At 46.3% G+C, this 18,596-nt stretch overlaps 4 protein-coding genes across 4 annotated transcripts; 3 read left to right on the top strand and 1 right to left on the bottom strand.

Moving 5' to 3' along the window:
• Positions 1 to 5,280: 5,280 nt before the first annotated feature.
• LOC120959640 (apolipoprotein D-like) lies at positions 5,281 to 6,448 on the top strand. The gene is made up of 3 exons (XM_040383204.2): positions 5,281 to 5,696; positions 5,769 to 5,956; positions 6,021 to 6,448. The coding sequence occupies exons 1-3, from the start codon at positions 5,296 to 5,298 to the stop codon at positions 6,320 to 6,322; spliced, it is 891 nt and encodes a 296-aa protein (XP_040239138.2). The 5' UTR covers positions 5,281 to 5,295; the 3' UTR covers positions 6,323 to 6,448.
• Positions 6,449 to 8,218: 1,770 nt separating this feature from the next.
• Positions 8,219 to 13,200, top strand: LOC120959233 (apolipoprotein D-like). The gene is made up of 5 exons (XM_040382488.2): positions 8,219 to 8,661; positions 12,219 to 12,479; positions 12,555 to 12,637; positions 12,709 to 12,804; positions 12,871 to 13,200. The coding sequence occupies exons 1-5, from the start codon at positions 8,648 to 8,650 to the stop codon at positions 13,050 to 13,052; spliced, it is 636 nt and encodes a 211-aa protein (XP_040238422.2). The 5' UTR covers positions 8,219 to 8,647; the 3' UTR covers positions 13,053 to 13,200.
• Positions 13,201 to 13,375: 175 nt separating this feature from the next.
• On the top strand, positions 13,376 to 15,184 carry LOC120957653 (uncharacterized). Its single transcript, XM_040379962.2, has one exon. It carries the CDS (start codon positions 13,509 to 13,511, stop codon positions 14,919 to 14,921), a length of 1,413 nt encoding a protein of 470 aa, XP_040235896.2. The 5' UTR covers positions 13,376 to 13,508; the 3' UTR covers positions 14,922 to 15,184.
• On the bottom strand, positions 15,175 to 18,149 carry LOC120957652 (EGF domain-specific O-linked N-acetylglucosamine transferase). Its single transcript, XM_040379961.2, has 3 exons — positions 17,202 to 18,149; positions 16,300 to 16,943; positions 15,175 to 16,222 (listed from the first exon to the last, which is right to left on the bottom strand). Exons 1-3 carry the CDS (start codon positions 17,572 to 17,574, stop codon positions 15,608 to 15,610), a joined length of 1,632 nt encoding a protein of 543 aa, XP_040235895.2. The 5' UTR covers positions 17,575 to 18,149; the 3' UTR covers positions 15,175 to 15,607.
• Between the last annotated feature and the right edge of the window lie 447 nt (positions 18,150 to 18,596).

Genomic DNA, 18,596 nt, shown 5'->3' with positions numbered 1-18,596 from the left:
CGTAATTAAACCAAGTAGCTGATTTCCCTTCGCAACAACGCTATCAATGTGAGGGCGAAATGACATCTTCTGATCGAGTAGCACCCCCAGATCACGGATACATGTCGTGCGAGCCAAAGCCGTGTTGAGCATAGTGTATGTAAACGTGATGGGGTGACGGGCTCTGCTGAATGATATACACTGGCATTTATCAGCACACACTTGGAGAGCGTTTCTGCTGCACCAGCTATCCAGATTCTCAAGGATCGTTTGAAGGCGTACACAGTCACTGTCGTTTCTAACTGGAGCGAATATTTTTACATCGTCGGCGTACATTAGGTGTTGGCCTGGCGGTAAAACGAAAGATAGATCATTTATATAGATGAGGAAGAGTAGCGGTCCCAAATTACTCCCTTGAGGCACACCGGAGGAGCTGGTGAAAGAGTGAGAACGATGAGATCCTATACTTATGTAGTACGAACGACCAGTTAAATATGAACGCAGCCAGGTGATGTGCCAGTCGAGGAAACCGAGTTTTTTTAGCTTCGAAAGTAGAATATCATGAGAAATACTATCGAACGCAGCCCTGAAGTCGATATATACTGCATCAACTTGAGTACCACGATCCATGTTGTCGAAGCAGTAGCCAACAAATTCAGCAAGATTTGTGGTGGAAGATCTCCTTGGGAGAAATCCATGCTGACTAGGGCTCATATAGTTTTGAACTGCTGTGAGTAGCGGATTGTATAGAATGAGCTCAAACACCTTTGCACAAGCGCATAGGGATACAATGCCACGATAATTACTAGCATGAAGTCGACTGCCTTTTTTATGGATAGGAATCATTCGCGCGTGTTTCCAGGACTCAGGATACGTGCCACGCATAAGGGAATCATTAAATATTTTGGCAAGAATGGGTGCGAGTGATTGACGGCAGTGCTTCAATATGTATGCGGGAATATTGTCAGGTCCAGATGATGTAGATGGTTTTATATCGTTGAGTGTGCGCGCAATTAATGCTTCGTCAATTGTGGGTATAATAAAATCGATAGCATCCGATGGAGTATTGCGGGTGGCCTCTGCTAGTGTGTTAGGATTGTGAACAGGAAGGGTGAATGCATCAGCGAAACGATTGGCGAGAGTGTTGCAAATATCGGATGTATCGATACTAGTTTGGCCATTGTAGCTCATTGACGGAGGGATACTTCTTATATTGCGCCGTTTGTTCCAGAAGCTCCAGAACCGTGTCGGCTTAGAAAATAGCTGCCTTTCAGTACGGCGAATGAAGGAGCGGTAGAGCACACGATTATGTCGACGATAATTGTTCAGTGCATCGAAAAAAATTCTCCTATGCAGCGATGATCTCGTTCTACTGTAATCCGCGTAGGCTTTTGATTTTATTTTTTTCAACCGTCTTAAAGATGCATTAGACCAATCGGGGCCAGGCTTTCGTTGAGCAACAGGAACGCAGGAATTAATCGCTGAGCGCATAAAAACGCTAAAGCAATCGGTGGCTTCGTCGATAGTGGAAAAGTTGGAGCAGTCAAAATTACGGTCAAACGACACAATAAGGGCATTCATACGTTCCACATTCGTTTTGAAGAAATTTCTATTGACTATACTGCGAGTGTGACTGTTGGTGGTGTGGGATAGTTGTACGGGATAATAAATCATCATATCCAATGAAGGATGATGAAAGTCCTCACTGAGAAGTGGAATACTACAGTGTGTTACGTATGGGAGGAAGTTCTCTAGAGCCGAAGTACCATTCACAGAGTGCAGAGGTGTGATTGAGTCGCACAAAATATTGGTTGCGGCAAGGTTTGCGAAGACCAGATCCAATTGACGCCCAGATTGATTTGCAATACCACTCAACTGAAATAATCCGGTACTATGCAACCCATCAACGAAATCGGTATTAGCCACGGAATTGCATAAAGGTGCATAATGCATGACAGAATAACATGGAGAGCAATCGGTGGCTTCTGATGTATTAGTCAGCTCCCATCTGATATCAGGTTTATTGAAATCTCCGAAGACGTATAATAAATCGCTCTCTTTAATGCGGCTTGAAATTTCACGTACACTATCATGTAAAGCGTTCATCACTGCGGGGTCATTCGCATGACTAGGCGGAATGTAAACAACGCCGATGTAAACAGAGACACCTGGCAGCAATGTTTTGATCCAAAGTTGTTCCAGTATGGTATTAGGCGATGCGATTTCACATGTCGGTATTGAAGAGGAACTTGCAATTAAAACACCCCCACCGCGTGAGAGGGCACTGTTGGAAAGATTCCTATCGCACCTGTAGATATGATAATGATCGTCAGTGAGGAGCGAAGAAGGTATGGACTGAGTAAGCCAAGTCTCGGTAAGAATGATAAAATCATATTCTGATTCTGATAGCGCCAGGCGAAGATTTGTAGTTTTCGTTCGTAGACCACGTACATTTTGGTAGTAGATAGAGAGACTGGGATGAGCTGAACGAGGTGCATCGCCGGATGCGGTGCAAGATTGCTATTCATCCGACGGGCCAGCGTCAGCAGATTCATCAGTCCGTTTAGCGTTTCGCTTCGGTCGTTTTTTAGGAGCGGCTAAGCATTCGGGAGGTGACCTAGTAGGAGTGGTGGTAACAAGCATTCGCTCATTAAGGTCAAGATGTGGTTCGTTTGTAAACAAAGCTGCGTCTGTAGTGGTCATGGCAGGTGAGGAAATCGTAACGGGCTGTGCGAGCGTATCTGTTGTAGTAGTTGGCATCGCGGCACTCCCTCCAGAATGTGAGAGAGGATTATGATAAGTGTCGGTAGCGGGAGTAACGTTTTGATCGAGCATCGAATTTGTTTCAGTTGTTGCACAGGTATTAGTGTTATAATTATTGGTCCGATAGTCACGGAACTCTCGGTAGGTAAGAGCAGAGGGCCATGTGTTAGGTGAGAGAGCCTTGTTGCGTAAAGTGGCTGGTATGCCCACCTTAAATGAGATAAATGAGAGTGTACTAGTGTCGGCACCAAGCTTCGTCAAACGGTGTACAAACACATCCCGCTTATCGAGTGCTAGCCGTACTTGTACCATGAGAGAAATCTGCTCAGTGGTAACCGATGGGGAGAAACGCGTAAAGAATAGCCACATTCGCGTATCGGTGTGTGGGATGGTGTCTAGTGTGTCAGAATCGAGCGGCGATCCCGATCCTCTGAGTAGTGGTGTTTGCGGGTTGTAAACTGGTGGCATATTGGTGAAGGATGACTAGCTAGCACTTTATTTGGGTTGTTAAGGCAATTAAGATTATGAAATTTTGTCCAGAAATATTGTTTGGCTATGAAAAAATAGATTATGAAAATAGTGACCCAACAACGACCTTGTTGAAAAAAAGTAAATCATTTTCCATTAGCTTTAGCAATAATTAATACTAATTTTTAAGTTTTTTATGTCACTTTCACCGTCAGATTCAATAACAACAAATAATATAAAAAAAACATATCAAAATGCATTAGTGAAGAAAATACCCATAAATTACATACCAGCAAAAACAAAGGTACATCCCTGTCTGTAACATATACCCAACTGGTAAAACGGGTGAACACAGCGCATGGTGAATGAACTTATCCATTGAAGTAATGGCTGAATAAAAGCTGAACAACACAAATATATGGCGAATGAAGCAATAAGAGGTAAAGCTCTAGAAGATGCAAAAATCACGTTTTGTTGAATTAAGATAATTTTTTTAAGCTTTTAGAATAAAGTTCTGGTACACCTTTAGGAATCATATTTAATTATCATATAATTATTGCATGACATTGCCCTCCCAATTATTAAAGATAATAATACAAGAGGCTGTTTGGTTTGGCAAAAATAGATGTTTTGAATAAAAAAATAATATTCAAAATATTATTACAAAATAATCATTTCTTAACAAACAATTGATCATTATTTTTATGTTATTTCATAATAGTGCCGATTATGTGACTCAATCGCTTGAGAAAAAGTATCAAAAATGCTCATTTTCTATTATGATCCGTGTTAGAGCACTCAATTTGTCTCTGGTTTGATATATCGTACTGAACGAAGGTCATTTGCATTACCTGGCTCAAACGTAGACCGTTTTTTGACCAACAGCTTTCCGTCAGGTTAAAGCTACGGAAATCGTTTTGTTTTACGGTTTAACTACTAAATACATGCAATACGTTTGGTTTAAAAATGTGTAATTACATTCAGAAGGGATTTTTGTAATTATTTACTTAAAAAGGATGGAAATAACAAAATGCACACAAAAATGGGAAACGTATCAAAAACGCTACTTTGCATGACATTGCCAAAAATATTTCAAGAACAATGATACGCCACACGTATAAATAATTATAAATTGGTACGATACTTCCTGCGTTCCGCGATGCAGTTTGTTTCAACTAACAAAGCCATTTGAGATCGATTTGGCAGCAATGTCTCGAGTCAACGAAAGAAGTCTCTAACAAGCTTGTATAATACCGATTTTGTTTCAGTTCGTGTAGCGCGGTTTTGTTTGATACTTTTCCGTTTGAATTAGATAATCGACACTAATGATAAATGACAATTAAAATGTGAGCTAGTTTTATTATTTTTTAAAGTACTAATAACATTCTCTCACAATCACCTCATAACACCACACGATGCCCTCTAGCGGATATTAAGCTTTTCCCAACGCACCACGATGTACGACTTGAGAAGCTTTAATCCATACCGTCTTCCTTCCCACGTATGATTTGCTGTAAAACGCCCGTCCCAAATCGATAGCACCGCCCGGAAACAATTAATTTCCTTGCGGCAAAATCCATCACACAATCGGCGGTAAAGATTTATGAAAACGCCCGAGACCGGTCGATCATTTCCCTACACGCACACAAACACACACACACCGTCGTCTCCGTTTTCTCCCCGCTTTGCGATCCAGTTTCGCAATCATAACGAACGATCGGGCCCGCTTATCGGGCATGCTTAATCGAAGCGTTTATGCCGTTGTCGAACATCGACGGGGCTTGCAGGGGCGATCGGTTGAACCGGTGCCCGGGCGATCCCGACAATGCTGACGAGCCCGATGAGCTTGTTGGCCCAATTCCATAAGCGCAAAGGTGTGTCGCGCCGATTGAGAATATTGTGCCGGGATCGACCGTGCGGGACAGTTCAAGACAAGACACTACACTCCCCTGAGAAAGCACCACACACCATCCTCTGGATCTGGGAGCGTCTGGGCGAGCTGGGAGGAGCTTCGTTTGAACCGTACCGCCATGCGGCCCGTGGGTTGGGTGAAAGGCGGAACACCTGAAGTTCTGGAGGAAGACGATGAGGAACGGCGTGGAACTAAAAACAAATATAAAAGCCCGCTGTCTGGCAGGTCGGGAACGTTATTCCATACCGGACAAGCGTCCTGTGCGCATCGCTGTGAACGGATTTGAAGAACGAAGAGGAGCGATGAACGGTGCACCTGGATGGGCCTGTAGGGTGGTTGGTGTGTTAGCATTGGCCTGTCTCGTGACGGTGGTACACACACAAATTCCTGGCTTTGGCACGTGTCCCGATTACTCGCCGATTCTGCGCTTCAATCGTACGCGCTTCCTGGGCACTTGGTATGAGATCGAGCGGTACTTTACGGTGACGGAGGTCGCCACCAAGTGTGTTTCGGTGACGTACGAGCAGCGAGCTGATGGAAAGATTTACGTACGCAATGCGTACACCAATCGATTGTAAGTAGTTGGGAGAGGTCTTGGAGTAGAATGGAGAATCGTTAGATGATGGTATGTGTCCCTCTTTTCCAGCAATGGCGTTGAGCGAATCATCTCCGGTGTCATGGACAAAGGTGGCAAGTCGAAGGAAGGACGCTACCAGATCGAGTACACCTCCTTCCCATACAACTACAACGCGACAGTGATGGTGCTGGACACGGATTACGATTCTTTTGCCGTGCTTTACTCCTGCAGCTCATTTGGACCTGTTGGACATGCTGGTAAGGCTTCAAAACATTGATAAAGCAAAGTCTCGCAAAACACTGAATCATAATTCTTTGCTAGTATCTGCTTGGATGATGGCCCGAGAACGACTGCCCGCTGGACCAGTACTGCAGCGTGCCTACGGCGTGCTGGACAAGTACAAGATATCCCGTACGTTCTTCATTCGTACGCAGCAGGAAGATTGTGTGACACTGCCACCACCGGAACCGGCCATTGATCCCACTGAACCGAGCACTCAAGCTGCACGCAATGAAGGAGTCATCGTGCAAAGTGAGGAAGATCTTCAGCAACTACGGAGTGACATCTTTGCCGTAGGGCCTAAACCTCCCGTCCCAGTTGATCCCGTTCTAGAGGATCATTGAGAGCAGATTGACGCAATGTACGATCGTCTCGACATATTTATTTACAAACTTATAACTTATTGCCTTCATGATAAAGCTAGTTAATAAACAGAAATGATACACTTTCTCCAATATTTCTAAACTGCATTCCCATTGATCCCTTATTGTCTGCATGCTTCACAGCAGCAGCAGCAGCAGCAGTCCCATCCATCTTTACCAGCCTGAGGTGCATCCAGCGCCAGTCAAGTTCATGATCACCTTCGACTTTTGCTTCGACACCGCTTCCTCCCCACTACAAACGACACACCGGGAGAAACTGGGTCACTAAACCGCGCACCCTTTTCTCCGTTGGCCGTTCGTCTCTTCGGTTGGCGTTGAACTTTTCCTTTCGCGCACCTTCTGTACCCGCTCATGGGGCTTTCGAATGAATGGTGCGGGTGTAAACAAACCAGTTTACCAGTCGGGGCAGCATTTCGTGCATTTCGAAGACAACAACACCAATGGTACACCAGCATCGGAAAGAAAAGCGAGAAAACGATCATGCGGTGCTGTGAGATATTATTGAAGTTCAATCATTCGGTGAAGGAGTTCAAGTGCCTAGAGCGGCACAGTATGTTGTTGTCGTTGAAATGGAGTCGAATCGGAGTCAATAAAAAGCGAATAAAATCGAATGTAGTTGGTGTTTGTGGTTTACGAGCGGATTAGCGGAGCGTAAATCAATTGACAGAAATAGGGTTATCTTTTATACCTGGACGTACAGATCATCTAAGCTCGACAGAGACAGCAGATACCTGAAGAGAATAGTTCACCAAGACACCATGTCAGGGCGTAGTGAAATCTGAACCTTTCTCATCCACCACTTTGCTGCGTAGAAAATTCACTTAATGTGATTCTCCACTTTACGAACCGAACCGACAAACACCACCGTTAAACCATTAACCTCACTAATAAACACACTTTCCTCCTGTCCTGTCTATTTTGCAACACGCGTTGGGTGGCTTCGTTGCTTGAGCTTTAGCTTTAAATGATCGTACAGAACATCCAGCAAAAAAATAAAATAAAAATAGGTCACAGTAGTAGGCGACGAACTCCAACGCTGCAGCCCAGCTGTACGCGACATCCCGCGACAACGCTCTTTCGCTCCCTAATTACCTGTGGCGAACAAGTTCAAACATTTTATAAACGGTACCAAACTGTCCTCATTAAGGAAGAATAGTAGCACACAAACAAAAGCAAAACAAAAAACAGGCGACATGTACGGCTAAAACAATTATGCTACAGCAAAAGCATGCGCGACACTCGCAATACGCAAGCTGCGCAAAACAGGGAAAGGGGAGTTGATCTTGCGCCACAACCTGCGTCATGGGGATTGGGGGGTTTGTAGTGGACGGTGCCAAATTATGCTGCACTGCCACACAGTGTCTTACTGTTCATTTATATTTTGGCTCATTTTTTACGGGGTCAGTAGTATTTTGCCCGACGGCCCATACCTTTCGTAAGCTGCTCTAGTCGCGTCGCAACCAAAACGCCCCAAAACGAAATGTAAGGTAAGGATTAAAGCGTGATGTGTTTTGTTTTTTGTTTTACCTCCGTGTTTGCTGCTTGATGGATAGCTAATTTAGAGCCACACCTGCAAGAATAGCTCATCAGAAAACCCAACCAAAGGAAGCCGCTTACAAGAGCTGGTGGTGTGGTCAATCTGCGGTTTGCTCTTGGCCAACGTACGGCCGGTAAATGAACTTCGGATTGAATGTTTTTCCTTGTTTTCTTTGCCGTCTCGTTGCTGCTGCTGCTGCTGCTGCAACAACCAGGAGCAACGATTCGGAGAAAGGGAAAGACGCTCACCGTCCGGTTCCCTTCCACCGAACCAGCCAGCGCCACGCATATGGCCACGTGAGGCTAAATTCCGGCAGCAGCAGGCGTGCAGCGTTCATTCCCAACCGAGACGTACACGCGAACGGTCGATCGACGCGTGTGCCCCTATCTGAGAGTCTGGAACTTGTGTGAAGCTGTGGAGTGGGAGTAACGAAGCGAGTGTAAAAAAGCAAACAAACGGAAAAAATAAGTGCGCACGTAAAATAGTGGTTGTGCATTTTGTGTTGTGTTGAAGTTAAAAGTTCGGAATTTCGGAAAGATTATTCCAGCATCTTGATAGAAGAAGATCGGCTGTAAACACACGTCTGCGTTTGCTATTGACGCGATCGCAACCAACTGCGAACACAAATTGCCCGTCTGCAGCAGCAGCAGCCGAAAGTGAACAAACAGTCAATTTACCATAGTGACGAACGAAAAACCGGCATTCTTGTGTGCTCTAAACGTTCAGAGATTCATCCAGAACCGTATACAATGGCCACCATTCGGTATGTAACCTCTGGCACGGTACTCAAGGTTAAGGTTTTGGGTGGGTGATGTCAAAATAATTACATTTGTGTTCGGGGTTATGCGTCATTGTGCAAATGCTGGAGTGAGTTTTGAGATGTGGTGAAATATATCCATCAAAGGCGGTATGATAGATATATCAGGCAAAGGTTCAGTGCTTGTTTATAAAGCTATCAAGATGATGTTTGCACATTACAGCGATCGTTGGGGCTGATAAGCCCTTGGAAAAACAGGCTCTTTGTGACTCATTGATGGTCCTATCACGCGTATCAGTTAGTTCTGTTTATTGATGGATCTTGGAGGTCTATTGGATAGATGAAACGACTTCTTACAAGGTCCAACATGGTTCTGCTCTTATCTTTTGTCCCATGGTCCCATGGGACATCATTCGAAAAAAGGGCTAAAGCCGGCAGATCATAACAAGTCTGCAAATCTTACACCAAGAAATGGAATGATAAGTTGCTCTTACAAGAGTACCAGATGAACTAAGCTGGATTTAACCTAAACATACCTTATGTAGCTAAGCATTTCATTAGAAGTTGATATAAAGTATAAACTTGGACCTAATTCGTCTTATTAAGATTATTACCTTTGAATAACAGCAATCACTAATTTACTCCTATCACTATTTTTAGCATACACTGTTTTACTTCTTTATGTATCTTAAGCTATGAATCTTCATTTTGGTTTTTATTTTCGTAGTGTATAGATTTTGGCGCTTGACACGATAGAGGATCATGCAGAAAACAACTTTAAATCTTATCTTATACCAAATTCGATACCAATACCGTGTTTTCAAGTGGTTTCAGCTAGGAGTAAATCCAATCCACGTAAATTATATTTATCGAAAATGGGTTTGGTATCTTTGTGATGAGGCTGAGATCATCAGAAGATGGAATATCATCATAATCAATACTTTTGGTACTTTGAATAACTTAACTCGCTGTTTTCGGAGTATAATCACTTGTGATTGTAGCTTATTATTATTTCCTAATATGGCCTAGGCTCTTGAAGATCATTTGTGTTCTATCTGATTATGACCTAGAGTTTAATCAGAGATCAGCAGAAGATCGATACATTTTTTAGAAGATACACCCGAATCAACATTTTTACTATTTTTATGATTCTAATTCGTCAATTTACATTTTAAGTAATGGAAACCACAGAGGCCTCTTTGTGAATCTCTTTGCCTTGGGTCGTTTTAATATGGCTTAAACCCTGTCTAGATCTTCAGAATATCGTGGACCGTTAAAATCAATACTTTTTGAACTTTTATGATTGTTATTCGAGTATTTCCTGCGCTATTAGATGCACTATTAGGGCGACTTAGGGTTTGTAAAGATCAGCTGAAGATCGAGCAATTATTAAGAAAATACTAGTGTATCTATTATTTCTCAACTTTTGTGATCCCAATGTGACTCTTTCAGGGTTTTAGATTTAATTAATAGAAGTCATTGATATCTCATTCTGTGGCTGAAATTTGAAATGTCTGCTTATAGTCTGGCTAGATCTTCCCAAGATCGAGGATCATCGATGCATCGCACGATTTTTTTATAACGATAAAAACAACTTCTTGCAAAGATCATCACATTACTTTTTTAAAAACCCAAATGGCTTGTTAAACAGTGAAGGCACACCAAACCAAATCCGTCACGCTGTGTAGTTGACCCCTGATGGTATCACCTTCCCGATCACCATACCAAATACCCACCAATACGAAGGAACTGAATCAATACACATAAAACTGGCCTCCCTAATTATTGCATAAGTAGGTATGCCAAGCAAAGTAACGCCAAAGACAACACGCCCCCTCCTGAGACCCAACCTCACCCTCCCACCCATTCAAATTTGATTTGTTCCGATCGACCGTTGTGTGCATGCACCGAACGCGTCCCACAGTCGAAGACACTGCCGACACGTGGAACCGTTGTTTTATTTGATAAGCTATTTGAGCCAGCCGAAAACAAAATCTCCATCACAGCGATGACGTCCGTTGGTCCGTTACAAAATCATCCCCTCCTTCCAACTTCCAACCCACCAGCTCCACCCAGCATCCAAAGCTCGGTCGATAGCGGACCATAATTCTTCACCTCTGCTTTCGTGCGCTTTTCGTTCGGCGTTGACGGCATGCCCCCCCACAGGCCACACGTGCCACCGTACGGCGGGAGATGGGAAAAGAAATTTGGAAGAAAGACTGCACCAACAGCAAAGAAGAGCTTTTAAATTTCCTCCTTTTCCGTTTCATAACATCATCGCGGGTGCTCACATGCACGATGCACAAAAAGCCGAAACGGCACGTTCGACGCTCCCAACGTAACACGGTTTTACGTATGCGCGTGTGTGTGTGTGTGTGTGTCTTCTTTCTCTTCGGCATTCATCAGGTTTGGCAAATAACGCAGATAAGCAGCTCCCTCAAATTAAAATTTACGCCTCAGAGAATGCTGCGACTCGCTAGGAGGAAGTGAAGATAGCTGCGGTGACTTGCGTGGTTCCTTGATTGCGCCATAAATCTGATTTTTGGGAGTAGTACGATAAGGGTGCGTCGGATGCACTTCTCACTATCTAAAAAGTGCATTCGAGGTTTCTGTGTGAATGGCTTTCGTACGCATTATGCCTACAACTTCCATCGGGCAAATCCATTAACCAGTGTAAGCCATACGCTCCGCAACGCGTTAACAGGTTATGGCATAATCCATGTTTTCGATGGACCGATCCGTTCAATCATCCATCATCAGAAGGGCTTGTTTTCAGAATCAGACGGGTGGGGTAGGTTAGGCCCCAATCATCTGACCTTGTGGTCAGTATTTGGGCACGTGTGGACTGGAGACGTAAAAGCAGTTGCAGCACGCCTTACACCGTGGTAAATCGTCTCTAATTTACCTTCTTTTTTGACCTCCCTCTTACCCCACATATCCTCTTACACCTCCTTTCCAAAAAAAAAACAAGGTTACTCAACTCGCCTTAAACCTGTGACGAATGCCGCCCAACATCGAAACCGCTTCGAAGATGACGAAAAACCGGTCAATCATTGGAGTGGAGTTCAATGCACGCCGGCCACCGCCGCCGCCGTGTGTTTGGGAAATTCTCCTCTCAAGATCTACACATCCCACACAAGATCAAGATGGCTGATGTGTGGCATTGTGTGTGGTTTTGGGATGAAATTGGGCATGCCAGCACGAGATCACGCTGAAACATTCATCTAGATTAAGGTCAACGAGACATGCATTAACCCCTCCCCCCAGCCATTCCATGCCATGCTTTCTCTTTGCTGCGCATTTTGCGCGTGTTAACACGCAACGTACGCCTGCGGTATCATTGTGACCGTAAGGGAAACTGTGGCGCACTTTCTTCACATTGTGACAACTCATTACGAAGGTTACATGCATCGCAGCGTGCAACAATTAGACACCCAATTAGGGCCAAATGAATCATCTCTCTCTCTTTATCTCCATCTCTCCAGTAGCTCTGCCAGGACAGTTACCATACGCATTAACGCAATTATGTTCTGCTTTTTCATCCCTATGTCTTTTCACTCAAGCATACCACGGTGGGCGGGGATCGGTGTCGGTCTGCTGGCGGTACTCCTGCTACTCGGTGTGGAGGCGCAGGTTCCTGGCTTTGGCAAATGCCCCAAAGTACCGGTAGTGGAGAACTTCGACACGTACGCGTACCTGGGCCGCTGGTACGAGCAGGAAAAGTATCCGTTCTTCTTCGAGCTGGGTGGGAAGTGTATAACGGCCGACTATTCGCTCAACCCGGACGGCACGATCGGTGTGCTGAACACGCAGAAGAATTCCATGTAAGTATTACGAGTGAAGTTTTCCCTTCAAATGAGCTAATTACTGAAGAATGCATGCTTGGGATCACTTTTCAGAACGGGCAATGAGAACAGTATCGTTGGTTCTGCACGTATCGTTCAGTCCGCTAGATTGGCGGTCAGGTTCCCGAGTGCACCATGTAAGTAAAGCAAGCTGAAATAAGTCTAAAATCAAATAAATGATCCTCCCCCCTCGTTTGCTTGGTACTAGTTAACGTCGAAGCTCCATACTGGGTGGTCGGTACCGACTACAAGACCTTTGCCGTCGTTTACGCGTGCTCGGATCTGCGCGGATTTATCAATGCTAGTGAGTGAATTTTACACAGCAAAAGATCTTCCAGTATGCTTATTAACTCCTCCCTTACCCTTGCAGAGGTAGCATGGATTTTGACCCGCAAGCGGCATCCGGACATTGAGACGATGAAGAAGGCGTACGCCGTGCTGGACAGCGCAAAGATCTCCCGTGCGTATCTGACGCGCACCGACCAGAAGAACTGCGGCGAAGAGCTGGTCAAGGTCAGCAAGGGCGTGTACAAAACCGTCGTCAAGGGTTGAGCCCTTGATTAGGTGGAGAAGCATTTTTTCGGCCGCAACGATGTCGAAATGTGCGCGACTTGAAAACTGTTCATTTATCATCATCGTGATTCTGTTAGGTTAAGCTGAACTGGTAGTGTGTAAGGAAATAAATAATTTAAGAAGAATACTCTAATGAAATTTATTTCATAATAAATGAGAGAAATGAATTTTAAAAAAAGGTAAACAACGCATTGCGCACGTGTTTCGTAGCATTCGAAGCAAAACCGGTGCCCATGCAGCAAAAACGCGCCACAATCTACAAACGTCAAATCCGAAAGCGGTTTGACGTTTGTCAGATGTTTGTTATTTATTTACGTTTTAATCCGCGTCGTCGTTTGCAAAATTACGCGTACGCGATTCGGGTTTTTTTCCTTCCTCTCGTTTTCCGGCACGGATACTTCATATCATTCCAAACAAAAACAGGCACCCAACACGATGGATCCAGCCGACTATCGTGCCCTGCACGAAAGCCAGATGGAAAACAACAACGGGACGACGGCCGTGAACGTGTTCATGCACATCGCACCGCCCGTGTTCAGTGTGTTTCACACGGTTCAGCTCATTGCGGTGGCCAGTATTACGCACGTTCCGCTCCGATTTTTGGTGGAATTTTGTCTCATCGTGCTGCCGTTCGTGCTGCTAGTAACCGTACTGCACCGGCTTGCACTGAATATCGCGCTCACCCTGTTCGTCCTGTCGGCGATATCGGCCGTCCATCAGATCCGGAACCGGTTGCACCTGATGCCGTTCGTGCAGGTGCCCGGCAAGTCACCGCAGTTTCTGACGTGTGTGCGAGCGCTCGTAAACCTAACAACGGCCGTCTGCATACTGGCGGTCGATTTCCATTGCTTCCCGCGCGAGCTTGCCAAAACGGAAACCTTCGGCTACGGGCTGATGGATATCGGAGTGGGGCTGTACGTGTTCAGCAATGGGATCGTTTACAAGGTGCGACCTGCAGAGGAGCGACGACTAAATACGGCACGAGTGTGGAAGGTTCTCATCAGCACGGCTCCCCTACTACTGCTCGGTTTTGGCCGCTTCTTCCTCACCAACGAGCTGGACTATCAGCTGCACGTGTCCGAGTACGGGGTGCACTGGAACTTCTTCATCACACTCGCCTGTGTCAAGTTTGCCGGCACGCTCATCATGGATCTGGTGCACGATCCGGAAGTGATCAAGTTCGTCGCCATTACGCTGCTCTGCTGCCACGAAATGATGCTCCATCTGGGCGTGTCCCGGTACGTGCTGAGTGCGGACACCCAGCGAACTACCTTCTTCGCCGCCAATCGCGAAGGAATTGTGTCCCTGCCCGGCTATCTCGCCCTCTTCCTCGCCTCCGTCTACATCGGCTGGGTTGTGCGGCCGACGGAGGAGATCACGGTGGCGAAAAAGTTCCTCCGACGGGCGGGCAAGGTGGCCATCATGGCAGCGGTCTGCTGGAAGATGATCTACGTGTGCGAGGACATGTTTGGGATTTCGCGCCGGCTCGCTAACATGGGCTACTGCTTCTGGATACTGGCGATCGGGGCCAGCGTCACCGCGCTGTTCATGTTTTTCGAGCTGTTCGTGTACTTCGTCCGGTTCGAGGAGCCGAAATCGCCCGACCAGATCATGAAGACGGACGATTTCTGCATCCCGTACGTTCCGCTCGTGCTGCAGGCAATCAACGCGAATGGGCTGTTCTTCTTTCTGATCGCCAATCTGCTTACGGGGCTGGTGAATTTGGTGTTTCAAACGTTTCTGCTAGGGAATGGAGCCGCCCTCACGATCATCGGGTATTACATGTTTATGCTGTGTGTGGCCGTCTGCTTTCTGTACGTTAACAATGTAAAGCTTAAGATATGGTAAACGCACTAAGGCGTTGAATTCCAGGTGCAAACAGGCACTCCGATCCGTTCCCAAAATCGATCTCTAGTCATCGAAAGCCATCGTTGTAAATTAAGCAAAAAAGTTGGGTAGTTTACCAAGCTAAAATTAAAGCAAAATTACATTAGGACATAATATTGAACACTATTCGGGGAGAGGGATACAGCAAGAAAACAAACTCATCATCTCGTCATCAAAAGCCTTGAAAACAAATGAGAAATAAAACAATCTAGTATTAAAGTTAAGCTTAATCTCACATTCGTTATTGGTAAATTGATATTACATTCTGCGGTTTTTTTGGACATAAAAAATACTGTTCACATTCCCCTTTTGTCGTTAAGTTAAGACTGCGTGAGCGTATAATTAATCGTAAAGCCATCAGATCCACCTCCATCCAACCCAATCTCATCATTTGTGTAAAGCTTAAGGCGTTTAAGTACGATAAAACCGTTTCGCTTCGTCAATAGAACGAGCTGAAGCAGCTTCGAGGTGTACAATATTAGGAAGCCATTCGGGAGCCTGGCTGTCCTCCCGATTTCGTTTGTTTTAGCATTAAAATAAGGCGAGAGTATCGTTGCATTCGTCTCGAGACACCTTCCCCAATCTCATAAGTAAACGCTGGTAAAACACACACACACATCATCACGGATTGTTTTGTATCGTTAAGTTTAAAGCTCGTCCTTCCTCTTGACCGCCCGGTTTGCGTTTGTGGTTAGAAACTTCTGAAACTCCGCGTGTCCCTGCACGTACGCTGCCGCCTTTCCCACCAGCCGCTCGAACTCGCCCACGTCGAACGCGTAGTTGGTGAACTTGGCGTGCCGTTCGTCCCGCTCGGGATGTTTGCCCTCGCCCTCCGGGTACACGAGCTGGTCACGCTCCCAGGTGAGATAGTGAACGCCCCGCAACCGGGCCAGATCGCGGTAACAGTTGGGATCCTCGCAGTGGTACAGCTCGAACAGGGTGGCCCATTTGGGAAGGAAGAGCAGATGCGTTAATCCCGCTCCGTGCATACCGATAAAGATGTCCGTGTTACGTGTGATTCGAAGCTGCTCCACGAAGGGCAGATCGTGGCCGTAGCTAACACGCTGCACTGCATAGTTGGGATTTCTGGCAATTCTTGCCATCAGTTCGTCCTCATTGAGCACTCTGCGGTAGCGCGTTTGACGCGAAAGGAACGTGATGCGTAGCCGCTCGTCGGGACGGGTCGTCATGCGCACCTTTAGCCGGTGCAGCACGTGCTCGGAAAAGGCATGGAAAAGGCCACTGTTTTCACAGCCATAAATCTGAAGAAATAAAAAAAAGAAAAGGAAAGTTTAGTACAAAAAGCATCAAACTACCCGATCATTCCCAAAACACTCACGATCGGGGTGTTGTAGTACAGCCCAAAGATCATGCGCGGCAGGAGCGGCAGCACCACATTCTTAAAGCACACCACCTTCCCGGCGTACGTTTTCAGGTCCGCAATCGGATGCTTGCTAAACACCTTAAACGTGTCCGCAAACGGCGAAGCGTACGTGAACGATTCCCACACCAGCACCTGCGTGTCCGTATCGAAGCCACCCGCGTGCGACAGATTCACGTGCAGCGATGCGTACAGGTTGAGAAAATCGCAAAAGTGATGATACATATTGATTGCCGCATCAATCTTCATGATGAAGGCGGGCCGTTCGATCACCACATCGCACACGCCCGTCTCGATCGGGGGGCGTTCGAGGAGCTCGAAAAACCGCAACTCCGGTCCCCACGACTGCAGCGGGCTTATGTGCTGCAGCTCGTCCCGCAACCGTTCCCCGTGCAGCCGACAGTGGCCACCGATCTGACCCGGCCCCAGCACGTCCATCTTGTAGCGCAGCGGTTCGGTGCGGCGGACGAGGTCGGTGAAGTTGAGCATTAGATTACGGCCACGGCAGAAGCGAAGGTACTTGGAGCACTCGAGCGACGAATCGTGCGGGAACTGTGGTTCGCACATGATGCGCGTTTCGCGCATCTGATCGCGCACAAAACCTGGAACGAGTTGCACAAGCCGGTTGGGGTTTTGATTTAATGGGGCGTAAAACATGATTTAATGGCATAGCACGCCGTGTATGCGGTGAAAAAAATGGCCATTAAACTTTACGCTTCCCTTCTTTTTGGCGATCTTATCTCAATTAAGATTCACCATGAGGCGCTCTTAATTTTAAATATAAATTATTTCATTTTCTTTTACATTCATTTCAAGCCGCACACACACACACACACTCATGAGCGTTAATTGTAACGTACCGAAATCCGCCTGGCTGTAGAACGTGTCCAGCTGGGCCTGCTTGCTCTTCACGTATCCGATGTGGCTCCCGGGGCAGCTGTGGTTCGCGTACCGATTCCTCTCCGTACAGCCTTCCTCGTACCCCCAGCAACCCTCCTTTCGGTTCTGGTAACTTTGGCTCGCAATGACCGTCCGATAGGGACACGTTTCATCTTCCGCGCATTGTTTTTCCAACGCCGGGAAGCGCTTAAAGTACATCGGGAGGTGCGCTTTCGGTAGGTTGATGTACTCGTACGGTTTCCCACATGTCGCAGAAGGGATGTATTGGACGATTAGTAGCAGCAGCACGATCGTCCCACTAAATGCCAGCACAGCACCACGCACACGTCCCATTCTGGTGTTCCAAAGCGACTTCCAACCACATTCACCTTTGGCGTGCGGAACACCTCTCAAGAACGATCGATGGCCCCCACTCTCTTGAGCACAGCAGAACGCTGGATAATTGACCGTATGAGTGTGTGGAGGAGGGATGCTGGTAGAAATAACCGCCACGTTGGTGTAATATTATACAATACGATCAAACACCTCCGCATAAGTGTTTGCTGATGGAGGGGGGTGGGATGATGAGGTTCTTATGCAGTTTCGAGATGACGCACCGCCCCTTCTCGTGATGAGCTAATCCGCCCCCGGGGGTTCTTTTCAACCGAGCATCACAACAACGCGCTTCTTGATCGTGTATGATCGTAGTTGGCACAGGAGATTGCAAAGCATCATTCAATTGAAGAACAAACATCGACGGAAAACACAATCGCACACACACCGAATAAAGCCATATTATCACGAATTTCAGCTATTAAATACGAAAAAACAGCTGAATAAATACTGTTTGTGCCGGTTACTTTGCTCCCTCACCGGAACGACACCCGCCTGCCAGCTTCCCTTCTGCACAAAACAGCACGAAACGAAAACACGCGCAGCGAAGCAATCAGAGTGACCAGAAATACTGGTCTATGTTAATTCCTACTAGTGATGGGTAATGTTGGCAAAAAAACCAGAGACGACTCCGATACTACTCCGATAAATTCGGAATCGACTCCGGAAGGTAAGTCCGCCCTGCATTATCCGGAATCATTCGAAGTCGGAGTTGTCTGGTGTCTTGCGGAGTCTTCTGGAGCCATTTGGAGTCATCCGGAATCGGCTGCAGACGGAGTTGTCCGGATTCGTCTGCAGTCAGATGAGGTCGGTCTTCGAAACAAAGGCCTGTATAAGAAGTGCACGCGCAAAGTGAAAGACCAAAAAAACACAACGAAAGGAAATGTCTGATTACAAGCACATTAAACCTCACGGCTCCTTTTGACTCCGACCAACCACGATTCCGGTAAACTTCGAACGACTTCTAATGACTACGGACGACT

This window comes from Anopheles coluzzii, chromosome 3 (assembly GCF_943734685.1).
Source record: "Anopheles coluzzii chromosome 3, AcolN3, whole genome shotgun sequence".
In the NCBI taxonomy this organism is placed as follows: domain Eukaryota; kingdom Metazoa; phylum Arthropoda; class Insecta; order Diptera; family Culicidae; genus Anopheles; species Anopheles coluzzii.
Note: the sequence above shows the minus strand (reverse complement) of the source record. Positions and strands in the feature narration are given on the sequence as shown.